This window comes from Xenopus tropicalis, chromosome 8 (genome assembly GCF_000004195.4).
Source record: "Xenopus tropicalis strain Nigerian chromosome 8, UCB_Xtro_10.0, whole genome shotgun sequence".
In the NCBI taxonomy this organism is placed as follows: domain Eukaryota; kingdom Metazoa; phylum Chordata; class Amphibia; order Anura; family Pipidae; genus Xenopus; species Xenopus tropicalis.
The window spans coordinates 114,621,282-114,635,416 of NC_030684.2; the positions used below are offsets into that span (position 1 = coordinate 114,621,282).

Consider the following 14,135-nt stretch of genomic DNA (forward strand, 5'->3'; position numbering starts at 1 on the left):
ATAAGGGCCCCTTTTAAATATCTGCTATATTTTATGAACAAGCGATACTTCTGTCTTCCCCTGCATGCTGTGCTCTGCCAGAGATTCCCAGGAGTGAGAGATATATGTTAGGGGTGGAAAGGTGAAACTGCCCAGCACACAAATAAAGGCAGCAGCCTCTTCTGCCTGATAAAAGCCAGAGCACCCTCAGCCCCTGACCCACTGAGCAGGAGAGGGATGCGGGGCCAATGCCAATAGTTAACCCTTGCCTGTCACAAATGCTCCTCCCAGGACAATTAAACATCAAGGTAAACCTGTGAGCTTGAGGTAGCAGGGGAGATTCAAGAGTTAAGGGGGCGGGCTTTATTCCCCGGAGCAGAGTAGGCACAGCAATCAATTAAATGGCAATGCTGAGAAGCAGGACATCAAACAGTGAATCCGGGACAGCGGGAAGTGCCATAAATATTGGGACTGTCCCGCTGACAGTTGGGAGGTATGCCTATAGATCAGTTCTGTGTTTGAAATGAGGGGTGGGCTAATGGTCCTTGCCAGAAGCATGTTTACAATAATGAATGATAGCAAGAAAAAAAAATCTGGTACTTTTCCAGAAAAACAAAAAAAACGAGGTCAGGCGCTCAGTGAAGACACGGAAGACAGGTGCCTTGCGGGCCTTTCAACACCTGGAGGGCTATAGATTAAATTAATAGACGGTTGCTACGTATTTAATATATGTGTACTACTATGTTAAATCACATAGACGGTAATAAAAAAGCTGAAAATCCACGTTAGGAAAACGTCTGGAAACGGGAAATGATTCATGAATCCCACTAGCGACTAGCCGCATCAAAATTTCACAGCTTGACAGCAAATTTGCCTCTTGCGCATGCGCAGCCGCAGTACAGCCCATCCCAACCACAGAGAAGCTTTCGCCCTGCCTCTGATTGGTGGCAGCGTAAAACCTAGCCGCACACAGCTACACAGCTCCCACCCCCGGAAGTGACGTGCGTAAGTTTGAATTAGCTGGCGGGTTGCAGCTTGTGTGAGATTCTATGTGAATGGTTCTATCTCGATTTGTTTCCCATCTCTTCTGTTGCTGACAGCTTGTTTCCAACGCGAGTCTGGGGGCGAGTGGCTGTGCTTATTCTCCATATTACTGCTAATAATACTGCTCCTAAAGCTGCCTGAGGTGAGTTTGTGTTGCGTTGTGTGTGTGTGTGTGTGTCTGTGTGTCTCAGCATGCAGGTGCCAGTGTAGAGAGTAGCTGTAGCTGTAGGCTACTTCTGAGACTTTTTTAGTGCTGGATATGCTCTTTTTGCCAAATTTTAAAACATGTGGAACTTTATTAAGTGCTTTAATTTTTAAGATAATATCAGACAGGGCATTTTCTCTGCACTATGTTCTGTGAGCAGGAACTGCATCTGTCATTTCTGACACGGTACTGGCTTTGCACTGTCTATGTACTGTATGTATAACTTTATTTATAAAGGGTATGCAGCGCTGTACAGTCTTACAGAATACACAATTACACACAGGGAGTACAAGTGATATAATAAATAAATATAATAAATATATATATGTATAAGTGCCATGTGGTATAAAGAAGGTCCCTGCCCCGTAGAGCTTACAATCTAAGGGGCACATTTACTTACCCACGAATGGGCCGAATGCGTCCGATTGCGTTTTTTTCGTAATGATCGGTATTTGGTGCGACTTTTTTGTTGCCATTCCGAATGTTGCGATTTTTTCGTAGCGTTACTACTTGCGCGAAAAGTTGCGACTTTTTCGTAGCCTTCGCGCCGAGTACGAAAGATTCGGATTCATTCAAGCTTCAGTATGGTGACTTTCCTTGGGCCAGATTGGAGCTGCAGAGTGCCATTGAGCCCTATGGGAGACTTTCCTTGGGCCGGGTTGGAGCTGCAGAGTGCCATTGAGCCCTATGGGAGACTTTCCTTGGGCCGGGTTGGAGCTGCAGAGTGCCATTGAGCCCTATGGGAGACTTTCCTTGAGCCAGGTTGGAGCTGCAGAGTGCCATTGAGCCCTATGGGAGACTTTCCTTGGGCCAGGTTGGAGCTGCAGAGTGCCATTGAGCCCTATGGGAGACTTTCCTTGAGCCAGGTTGGGGCTGCAGAGTGCCATTGAGCCCTATGGGAGACTTTCCTTGGGCCGGGTTGGAGCTGCACTGTGCCATTGAGCCCTATGGGAGGCTTCCAAAATCATGCTAAGTCTGAAAGTTTCGCCCGCCGCTTACGAGCGCTCAATACGAAAAAGTCACGACAAGATACGAGCGCTCAATACGAAAAAGTCACGACAAGATACGAGCGCATCGTAATGGCTATGAAAAACTCACGTTTTTTTTTTGCGCAAATCGCATTGGTAACGAAAAAGTCCTGACAATTTCCGAAAAGTCGTAAAGGCGCTGAAAATAATCGCAAAAAATACGAAAAAGTCGCAAAATGTTCGTTTTCCAATCGGAATTTTTCCAATTCAGATTCGTGGCTTCGTAAATGTGCCCCTTAGTGTATGTTGTTGTTCTTTGCCAGCTGAGAAAACACCTCTTCTGACATTAGCCTAACTGCATTTAGCCCTGTATGTTCTGTAGTAAATCCTAAAATTGCTGATTAGCTAATTCTTTGTTCTAACATAATTGGGTCAAACTTCTCTTCTGTATGGTAAATACATTAACTGCATAAAACTAATGATTGCATTTTTTTATCTTTCAGTTGACTTAGTTTGGGATTAACAAGCTTCTATTTAATCACCTGTTTTGGTTTGGAAGCAATACAAATAGTCATGGATAAATCCAAGATTCCTGTTCCCAAGTCCCAAGGAGTACCTAATACAGAAAAACCCTATATCAGTGGTAGGTATTCACTTGTAAAGATGGCTTTGCATGGAAACTACTTTGCCTCCTCACTTTACTGCACCCGCTCCTTTGGTTCTTTATGGGACCTGCAGCAAGTTGCAGCTGATCTTTTTGTTTTGTAGTTCTTCTTTTAAAATAAAAGCTGTTAACTGGTTGCTATGAGCTCATTTTACATAGTACAAGGCAGATATTTGAATGACAGGCCAAAGGGTGCATAGAGGTTCTGGAAAGAATTTTGCGGAAGTGCTGCGCAGAATGGTTCCCAGTGTTTGCCGAGAGAGAGAGAGTAGAAAGCCACATTTAAAAAAAAAAAAAAAAAATCACAAAGAAACTCTGCCTGCCTTGGCACCACGAGCAAAGGTACACCCATAGTAGCTAGTAGCTACCCTTAGTAGCTCAGTGTTACGCTAAACTGCTGTTAAAGGGACAATATTTGTGTTCAGAATGAGAAACTAAATAGGGCTTGTGGTGTTCTGCCTATTCTTATGATTTAAAGGGGTGGTTCACCTTTAAGTTAACTTTTAGTAAGTTATAGAAGACCCATTCTTAGCAACTTTTCAATTGGTCTTCATTATTTGTTATAGTTTTTTAATTATTTGCCACCTTCTTTTAACTCCATGCAGGTTTCAAATGGGGGACACTGACCCCGGCAGCCAAAAAACTATTGTTGCGTGAGGCTACAGTTTTATTGTTACTTTTTATAACTTATTTTTGTATTCAGGTCCCTCTCCTATTCATATATCAGTCTCTCATTCAAACAACTCCCTGGTTGCTAAGTTAATTTGGACCCTAGCAACCAGATAGCTGCTGAAACTCCAAACTGGAGAGCTGCTAAACAAAAATTGAAATAATTAAACTACAAATTCTAAAAAAAAAAGACCAATTGCAGATTGTCTCAGAATATTAGTCTCTACATCATACTAAAAGTTAACTCAAAGGTGAACGACCCCTTTAACAAAATGTATATATTTTTTTTTTTTTTATAAAGCACCAAATGATCTTTGATTTATTCGTACCTTTATCCTCCTGGTAATTAGGAAAGTTAGTGAAGAATTCCATGTAAATGAGGCCCCCCTTACACCCCTCCCCTTACACTATTAATTGCTGGGTTTTCAGCTTACAGATAAGGAGGAATTCCTTAAGTTGACCATACACGTGGCGATCTGACGATGTTTCGTGCGACCATCGGTCACACGAAACATCGTCGGATCCGCCACACACCATTTAGGGCTGAATCGGCAGGTAAGGAGGTAGAAACAATAGGATTTCTACCTCCTTCTGCCGATTCAGCGCTGAAGGGAGATTTTGGTCAGGCGCCTTCTATGGCGCCCGATCAAAATTTTCAAACTGGTCCGATCGGCAAGTCGGCCGATATTAGCAGCTTCCTGCGATATCGGTCGACTCGCCGACATACCATCCACGCACCGAATATCGTACGAAACGAGGTTTCATACAATATTATCGGTGCGTGTATGGCCACCTTTATAATGGAGGTCTAACTGGGAACTATTATTTAACAGTTTTTTCCCACCACATACAAGGGCCCTGGAGAACCAATGAAGTTGGAAAATGAACATGATTTTATTTTCACTCTTCTGCACTAAGTGCAAGAATTATTTCTCCGTTAAAACAATAGGCAGAAAAGTATGCCCAACACAAATAGTATTTATTAAACCTATAGTGGCCTTTTTCGATGGCCCTAGTCTCCACTAAACTTATATATTTTGCCTGCTATTTACCTTGCAATGTAGCTGCTGACTTCAGATCAACTGTCTCTGCTGCCCAGTGCAGCCATGAGTATTCTTTCGCAGGCAGACTTCAGAAAAGGTGTGAGATGTTCCTTTTTTGCTAACCTGCATATCACAGATATGATAAACTCATAAACATTAGAATTTGATTTTGGTCTTCAAACATGTTTTGTTTTCAGAAAAGTAGCCCCATTACCTGGAAAATAGATGGACAGCACTGCATTGGATGATAGCAGCCAACATATAAGAGAACTGCAAAATGTATTGGTTTACCAATAATTGTTGATGAGAAATTAAGTAAATGAATGTATTAAAATGTGTAACTTTGTAGTCATGACATCACTGTTGTCATTTAAAATGGCGGTCTATTTTTATATTTAACTAAAAAAATACAGAGAAGTCTATTAATTTTGAACAACTGACGCCACTACAACATTTGCTCTACTTTTTTTTTTTTTTCCTTTTTTGCAGACCAAAATGTACCATGTGCCAAAAAGCCATGTCCTCCAAAACCCACTCTGCCTCTCTACAGCAAGGATCCAAACATTGTATTCTCAACCAGTGTGCCTGACCTCAGTGTGTTCAAAGCTGGTGGTAATGGGTGAGTCTGACATTTCTGCTGTGTGATAACAAACAATCCTGCAAAAGTTCCTTTTAATAATACAGATAAACTTGCTTTACCTTAGGTCAAAAGGTTTTTAAATTTTCAGCCAAAGACCCTCTTTGTGTGAATTCAAGCCACGTTAGAATCACTGTTATCTAAAGTGCTTCATACATAATTATTATAAGAAGATACGTCATTTTGTTAGTGCTTATACCCATGTGTAATGTACCGGCAGGGCTCCACTGAAATGTCAGCAGCTCCACAACAGTGATTGCCCTTCATTGTCTCACTTTATTTATGTGCACTTCTGCACATAGTATGCCATATGGAACTGTGGTTCTGCAGTCTTGGTAGGATGGCTATAATTGCAATTGTCACATTTCTGATACATTTGTATTAAGATAAGGTGTGTCAAGGTCTTTTTTTTTTTTTTTTTTCCTTGACTGATCTGGCATGGCATTTTTGTGCTTCTAGCTGCTTTCTTTTTTTTTTTTTTTTTTTTTTTTTTTTTTTAAACACATTTTATTTAGGTTTCAAAGAACACATAACAAGGGGAAAAGGGATTTTAAGGGTTTAGGTGGGCATCATCACAGATACATTAGTGACTTGTACAGCATAATAAGCAATAGTATTAATAACTTAAAATAATGCACAGTGTTTACACTAAGGCCTTACATCCTGTATGTTGATTTAATCCTGTATGCAAATTGACCCATATATTAAACAATACATGCAATAAACCATTTGTTCATGAAACAGCGTCTGTCCAGTTCTCCCAGATTTTTTTTGTGGACATCCCCTGGTCATGTAGGTCAAATGGATCAGACGTAACATAGAGCAGATTGTGCTAAATTAATCTTGTAGTGTTAGGGGACCACAATTTTATTATTGGGTGCATTCTTCCTATGAATCCTCTTTCAGGGTGGGGAATTCATTTTCTAGCTGCGTTCTTTAATCGCCAACTGTCTTCATGCAGAATTAAAAGAAATTACTGTGGGCACATTCCTGGTTTCAGCTGTTTGCTTTCTGTTCCTCACCTTTCTGCTGGATGGGTTGTTATGGCGTCCCCACCCTCAGCTGCACACCTCTCTGTTTGGAAAGCACTGGTCTAGAAATTGCTATAGCACAGAGAATGTCTACAGACAAAAAAACCTTTAATTTTCTTCTTACAGAAAAAAACCCATTGCATCTAAGAAACCTTCTGCTCCAACCCGCGGGTAAGGTGCATTTCATTTTATTGTAGTTTAAGTGGATATTAAATAATGTTGGTCACTTGTGCTTATGTAGAAGTGTTAATCCCTTTGAGCATATTTTCTTTTGTGTGTTTATTTGTACATTTTGTACTATGAACAGCATAAAATTTGTTTGTTTGAGAATTCAAGGGTTATATAATAGGTCCCTGAAATATTACATATTGTCCATCACTTTCGTGGGGCAGATTTGACACATTACTAGATAAGCTGCTTTATTATTGAGGTTTTTTTTTTTTTAACCCAGATTTGAAACATTACCAAATAAGCTGCTTCATCGTTTTTGTTTTTTTTAATATAGTTTACCCATTGGGATAGTGTGGCTCATTTACTCATGTTTGTTAATATGTGATGCAGAATATGTATAATATATTGCTATAAGCTAAAAGGGTGGCTATGTCTTTTTCAAAGCCATTAGGACTACTTCGTATTTTTTACATTAGTATTTGTTGAAAAATTAGAAATATGTTAGCAATCTGACAATATATTCCATTTAGGGATACAGTAATTGGCAGTGTGCTATATCAGGCTGACGGGTAGCTTTTCTCTGCAGTGTCACTACTCGGTACAGGATGGAAGCAGAACTGCGAGACCGGAACCAGCTTTTGGAGGCAGCTAATGTCAGCTTGCATACAAACCTGACTAACGCACAGGTCAGATAAAATTAATTTCATATAATACGTTTGTAATAATATACTCGGCATTAAAGTGTATATTAAAAAAAAAAAAAAGTATTCCTTTTGAAGGAAGGATTTATTCCCTTTTCTTATGTTCATTTGATCAGATGCAACTTGAATTATAAAAGACACCTCGGCTTTCTTTTTTGTTCCCCACATAATACTGTAGCACTAAAGAGAACTGACTGTGACTATATCTTATAGCACACAGACATTTTTGTAGCTGTTCGCTAAGGGTGAATTACAGCAGTCTCAACACCTGCTTCCCATAGGCAACTATCGCTAGTGTAATTCTGAACACTGCCACCTTCTGTCAGAAAAGAAAAACATTTATTTTCACATTGTCATATACAGGTATGGGACATGATCGGGACCTGGGGGTTTCTGAATAAGGGATCTTTGTGTAATTTAGATCTCGATACTTTGTCTACTAAAAAATCATTTAAACATCAAATAAGCCCAATATGATTGTTTTGCCTTCAATAAGGATTTATTGTATCTTATTTTGGATCAATTACAATGTACTTTTTTATTACAGAGGAAAAATAAATCATTTTTTAATTTGATTAAAATTAAGTCTCTAGGTGATAGCCTTACTGTAATTCAGAGCTTTCTGGATAAAGGGTTTTTGGAAATCGGATCCAATCCCTGTAGGGCCTTTTAAATGAGCAAATGCCCACCACTGTTGCCTAATTACCTAACATTTAGCTAATTACTACACTAATGTGTAATGTGATTTACCAAAGTTTAGTCAGCATTAATGCAGTTTTCAGAAATATGTTTGAATCTCAATATTTTCTTTTTTTAGGATGTGTGTGATGTGTATAGACAGGAAAAATTCCTTCTGTGATCTGTTTTGTTTTTTCACATATAGGGCATTTAGGGGTATGGCCAACCAGGTGGTTTGCTGTAATATTCGCATAGGTTGGAGTCTCTTATGATATTGTATATCTCAAATTGTAAAAATCATCATTCCATGTAAATCTGTTAACATTGTAACTGTTCATAGGTTACTATTAAAGAAATGAATGAACGCCAAGTGGTGCTGGAAAATGAGCTCAAGGAGTTGAACCGGCGGTTAGAAAAAAATATGATTATTCTTGAAAACAGAAATATTGATCCAGGTAAGGAGCTACCTGAATTATTCATATATATGTTTTCATATAAAATAATATAACAGGCACGCATTGATTTTACATGGTTCTGTTTTAAAAATATTAGTGCCTATTTGGTAAAGATGGCAAAGGACTAGCTCTACCTAGACCAGGAGTAATTTTGGGAGGAGAGTCATTAGCCTCTATTTTTAGCCCTACGCCAGTTCCTCCAAACTGTTTTCTTTGTGCAAAAAAAACTAGCTAAAATATTAGTTTCCACTCTTTTTTTTTAAACAGCTAACTGCAAATCATTTACACTATAGTGATCTATTTTGTGTGTTGGGTAGTTTTATATTTATGTGTATACGTTTTTAAAAATATATGAATGTATGCAGCTGCATTCACAAACATAACGGAGTGTGGGTGTCATTGGTTTGTGGTGTTTATGATGTACATGTTATGCACATGGTAAATGCCTTGTGCCCTATTGGCAGGATTGTCTTAATCTGGTGGTGTTAAAAAACCTGATTGTGTTAGTGCATATAAAAAATCATAAAATGAGCTCACACTTCAACATTGCTGTCCTATGTCAGTTACAAATGGCTCCTATTTCCCTTTCATAGTTTCAGGGGAAGAAATCTTGGCGTGTGCTGAAGAAACCAGCAAGTTAAGATCAGAGACAAAGGTGAGATGACCTAGAAATAATACAAACAGAAAAATAACTTGATGTGATTCATTAAGCATTAATTAAAGGAAAATTATACGCCTGAACAATGAAGGTCTCTATAAAAATATACCACGTAAAGCAATTCATATATAAAACCCTGCTTCATCTAAATAAACCATTTTCATAAAAATATACTAGAATATACCAAAAAATATATCTGTTTGGGAAGATTCTTTTAATAGTGACTTGGTATGATATACACTATATCTGTTGGCTAAGTATTCATTATAGAGATATAGTTTTCCTTTCATTTTTTTTTTTTTTTTTTTTTCCTATTTTCTTTGTGTGTTTTTGGAAAATGTTATTCCCACTGTACAAGTAGGTCTTAGTAGTGTGATCGTCCGGCTGTGATTTTTATACATCAAGCTATACATTACTATCTTTAAATGGGTAGTGCATCTCAAAATTTGCTTAGATTCAGTACAATATAGACTGCACCATTGTAAGACTATATTTTTTAGTTTTAGGTTCCTGAATTTTCTTTTGACCAAACTGTGCAATGCACTTCTAGCTTAAAGTGATAGAAGCAGTGACAGGTACTGCTACGCCCATACTCTCAGAGCTGTACCATTAGCAGCTTTCTTAGCGCACCAATAGCAGTACTTGTCTGTACTGCTATGGGCACAGTTGATGCTGCCACAGTCTCCTCTTAAAGGGAATCTAAAGTCCTGAAAAAATGCCCATTGATCAAAAAGTGTTTTGTTTGGAAACCTATTAGTTATTGAAGTTATCTTTTATTCTTCATCTGTTTATTTTAAACGCCTGCATTCTGCTATGAAGCAGTGTACAATATAAGCAGCAACTCGATTTTATTTGGCTGAATTCTCAAGCATCAGTGAGATGCAGGCTCGGTGGCACTCTTGCTAGGGCATCGGCAGCATGGGAAGGGGACATTTATTTGCCTTTAAAGTTATTAAGGAAAACCTTACATTCTGTATTATTTAAGTAGATTAAAGTTTGCCATGCATGACCAGTTGGCATGCTACAGAAGATGGCATATGGCCGTTTACATAAACAATATATGTGTGTGTGTGTGTATATATACTGTATATAGCCTCCATAAGCCTTTGCATACTGCCAATGCTAGAATCTGCAGAAGTGGCACATAGTCTGTGAATGCACTATAGATTTTACATTTCTAGGTTGCCTGGCAACTTGCAAAGCTGTGTGCAAAGAATAGCTGGTATGGAGAGGGGCAATCCTACATAATCCACTAATTATTATTTCCTTTTAATTCATGGAGAAACTTTCATCTGCAATGAGCTGATGTTCTGTTTCATTTTTCTGCAGCACTTCACAGAAAATCTTTTAAATGAACTGCAGAATTTCAGCCAAGCAGCCAGTGAGCAAAGAACCCTTATGCAGGTATTTATATACAAGATGCAATCTGTCTGTACAAGAAGGTACCAGTGATCTCACATTTTCTGACATGACTAAAACACTAGTGGTCATTTACAGATTTGCATAACTTACTCTGCAATGACATTGCAACTGGCCAGTAATTAACCCTCATCCATATTTACAATTCTATAGAATTCATTTTAAATGGGTTGTTCACCATAAAATTAACATTTAGTATGAAGTAGACTGATATTTTGAGAAAGTTTGCAATTGGTCATCATTTATTTTATTTATGGTTTTTCAGTTACGTAGCTTTCTGTTCATCACCTTTCCAGTTTGGTATGTCTGCTAGGGTCTTATTTTCGCTAGCAACTAGGCAGTAGTTTGAATAAAAGACTGGAATAAGTATAGCTCATGGGTTGAATAGCCAGATAAGTAACAATAAAATTGTAGCCTTACAGAGGAATAGTTTTCACCTTCTGGGGTCAGTTTGAAAGCTGGAAAGTGGCAGCTAGAAAAGTAAATAACTCCATAACTGTAAGGAATAAATAATGAAGACCAATTGCAAATTTGCTAGGAGTAGGTTATTCTAAAACATCCTAAAAGTTAACTTCAAGGTGAACCGCCCCTTTAATGAAGAGATTATTCACACAAGTTACCGATCTCACTGAGATATTTTACTATAGCAACCAGACTACTCACCTTAAGCTTTTCTCTCATATGTCAATTAAATGTATACAAAGTTACCTTTTTGGATTTAAGGTCCTTGAAGAAAACTTTATTCATTAAACTGGCATTTGCAGAATTTCCTCTATATTGCTACAGTGCTAGTGATCCTGCAATATTACAGTTCTAAAATTTTGAATTGCCTCTGAGCCAATTACTATGTCAGATATTTTTTTATTTTGTATGGACCATTTAAGTTGTTATAAGCACTTGCAGATTACAGTTTGAAGATTGCAGCTGGTGAATTACAGGTCTGAGGACACAGAAATTACTTTTTAAAAGCTGGTGGCAAAGAGGCTTTATTAAAATATTGGGATAACCTAAAAAGGCCCTAAACAGTTAGAAAGGAAGTGTTATATGTATTAGGCCTGCCATTGTTACTGTTTGATATATTCTGCACATCTTACCAGCTAGATAGTTATTTACATAGATGACAATTCGTTTTGCTTATAATTTATTAGCAGACTTTACTAAAACACAATAGGGACGAAACATAAGGTGGTGGCGTACATATTCTATGTATTTCCCATTCATAAACAGTTTATATATCTCTGCTTTCAGACTGTTATATCAAAATGGAAAGAAGCAGATAAAGGAAGAAATCAGTTTGTGGAGGACCAGCAAGCGTTTGAGAGAGAACTTGAACAGTTCCGGGAGTGCTTACTTCAGGCAGAGAAGCAGCTGGATGTGTGAAGAGCAACAACTCAGTGCTCCTGTCTTCAGATAAAACAAAATACTACCTGGCTGTACATACTCTCTTCTATGCTATGAGAACTCCTTGCAGGAATACCCACCTCTGGTACTGGGAACGTTAAATATAACTAAAGCTAGTTTGTGCACATTGTGCACTTGAGAGCAAACATCATTACACATACAGTTCTGACAGTTCAGCACACTTCCCAGCCATTGTTCTGTTTGATGTATCTGATTATTATAATATAGAGAGAAAGTGTGAGTGTGTTCATGCTGCACACACTGTAGAATATCAATGGCTGATTATGGCAAACACTTCAGCACTGTGTGTTGGACAGTCGGTGTCAGCCCATTACATACAATAAGAATATGATGATAAGCAGCAATTTAAAACCAACATGCTTTTAAATTGATAGGAAAGCATGGGCTGAAATGATTTCTAGAATATGACCAGCACTATAATCAGAAGGGAAATCGGAGCTGCTTTATTAATATACAACTTAGGTAAATTCAGGAAGGAAGGTGTTACTAGTTTACAAGGATCAGTAAATGTCTGATACCACTGATTTTGGTGACTGGAAATCACAGAGAAAGGCAAGGACTGTGCACACACTCTGGAAACTTCTTTGTAGCCTGTAAATATTCCCTTGTTTATTTTTGAATAAATATTAACAGTTTTCAACTTTTATAATTTGTTAATAAGTGTTGGATTCGGACTGCACTAACAGGGATATTCTACAGCCATGATCTTAAGCAGTTATCCACAAAAATGTGCACAGACCTGAATGATAAAGGGTTACACAGAATGCACTCTCCTGCTGCACAAAACCTATAAACTTAGACATGTCATGGTTTCTTAGCAGTGTGGCCTAATACATGTCATTGGGGTTTGCCTTCTAACTAAACTTTACCTATGTATCATCTCTGGTGGTGCAATTAAATGTGTTTGTGTGGTTAAAAAAAAAACTAGAATGCAAGGTGGATACTGAAGCCAAAGGCTGCTATTCTGCATCACTCTTTCTAGAGTTCATGTGTTCTCCAGGTCTCTGGAAGGACATCATTACACTCTGAATGGTAGTCTGGGAAATAATCCTTTGCCTGATCATTAAATAAAATCAAGGGCACAGTGGGATGAGAAGAAACACTTGGAGTAATTTATACGCAGTTTTATTAACCGTTGTATACTCTTCACAACTAAATAAAATAGGGGACGTTATTACGTTATACCTCTTTTATTCCTTTGGCTGCGCACAGCAAACACGATTGAGAGTAACCAAGCACAACCAGTCAAATGTTGCTTTCATTGTTGTAACTGCAGTGGGCTAAAAAATGCTACAAAAATCACTAATCGTTTGCTATGGGTATATAGGTACTGCCCAGGCACAAATTTGTCCAGTGATTATAAATTACCCCCATTATATCCAATAAAATGGTATGGTGCATGCAGTTGGTAGAGAATCTATTGGGTGCTCAGGGCCGGATTTCTACTTGGGGCGCCCCAAGGCCGCCCCCATTCGGTGCCCCCCCCCCGCCGCGAAACCGCGAATGTGCATGCGCCTACCTTGTGCATGCGCGAACACCCCCTCCCCACCGCTAATGCGCAAGCGCCTAGCTTAGAACTCCCATCTGGAGCGGTGGGGAGATGTCCCCATTGCTCCGTATGGGAGCAAAATGTTAAAATTTGCTTGCGGCGGGGCGGCATGCCGCCCCTGTGTATGTGCCGCCCTAGGCCCGGGCCTTTGTGGCCTCGCCACAAATCCGGGCCTGTGGGTGCTAGAGGTATGGCAACCAGCATCACTATGCTCTATAAATGCCACTCAACATTTAAAGGGATACTGCCATGATTTTTATGGTATACTTTTTATTTCTAAATTACTCTGTTTACTTGGCAAATAATTCTCTATTATTTAACATTTTATTCTTGAACCAACAAATGTATTTTAGTTGTAATATTGGTGTGTAGCCGCCATCTGAGTGCATTGTGCCTGAGTCTGAGCTTTCAGAAGCAGCCAGCGCTACACATTAGAACTGCTTTCAGGTAACCTATTGTTTCTCCTACCCCCATGTAACTGGAGGAGTCCCAAGCCGGACTTGGATTTCTTACAATTGAGTGCTATTCTGATACCTACTGGGAGCTGCTATCTTGTTTTCTTCCCATTGTTCTGCTGATCGGCTGCTGGGAGGGGGGTGATATCACTCCAACTTGCAGCACAGCAGTTTGACTGAAGTTTATCAGAGCCCAGGTCACATGGCTGTGGTACCCTGGGAAATGAAGAATATGGCTATCCCTGTGTGAAATTTCAAAATTAAATATAAAAACAAAAAATTGTGTTATTGAAAAACAGATTCAATGCAGGATTCTGCTTGAGAAGCTCTATTAACTGATGGGTTTTGAAAAATCATGTTTTCCCATGTTAGTATTGCTTTAAGGAC

At 38.8% G+C, this 14,135-nt stretch overlaps 1 protein-coding gene across 3 annotated transcripts; it reads left to right on the top strand.

Moving 5' to 3' along the window:
- The first annotated feature begins 452 nt into the window (after positions 1-452).
- On the top strand, positions 453-12,390 carry knstrn (kinetochore localized astrin (SPAG5) binding protein). 3 transcript variants are annotated; one of them, XM_012969522.3, is made up of 9 exons: positions 453-472; positions 2,700-2,839; positions 5,062-5,191; positions 6,367-6,411; positions 6,998-7,097; positions 8,131-8,245; positions 8,839-8,900; positions 10,233-10,307; positions 11,571-12,390. In XM_012969522.3, exons 2-9 carry the CDS (start codon positions 2,770-2,772, stop codon positions 11,700-11,702), a joined length of 729 nt encoding a protein of 242 aa, XP_012824976.1. In that variant the 5' UTR covers positions 453-472; positions 2,700-2,769; the 3' UTR covers positions 11,703-12,390. The 3 variants fall into 3 exon arrangements, with proteins under 3 accessions (XP_012824976.1, XP_012824973.1, XP_017952403.1); XM_012969519.3 differs by lacking the exon at positions 453-472 and adding an exon at positions 900-984; XM_018096914.2 differs by lacking the exon at positions 453-472 and adding an exon at positions 983-1,165.
- The last annotated feature ends 1,745 nt before the right edge of the window (positions 12,391-14,135 follow it).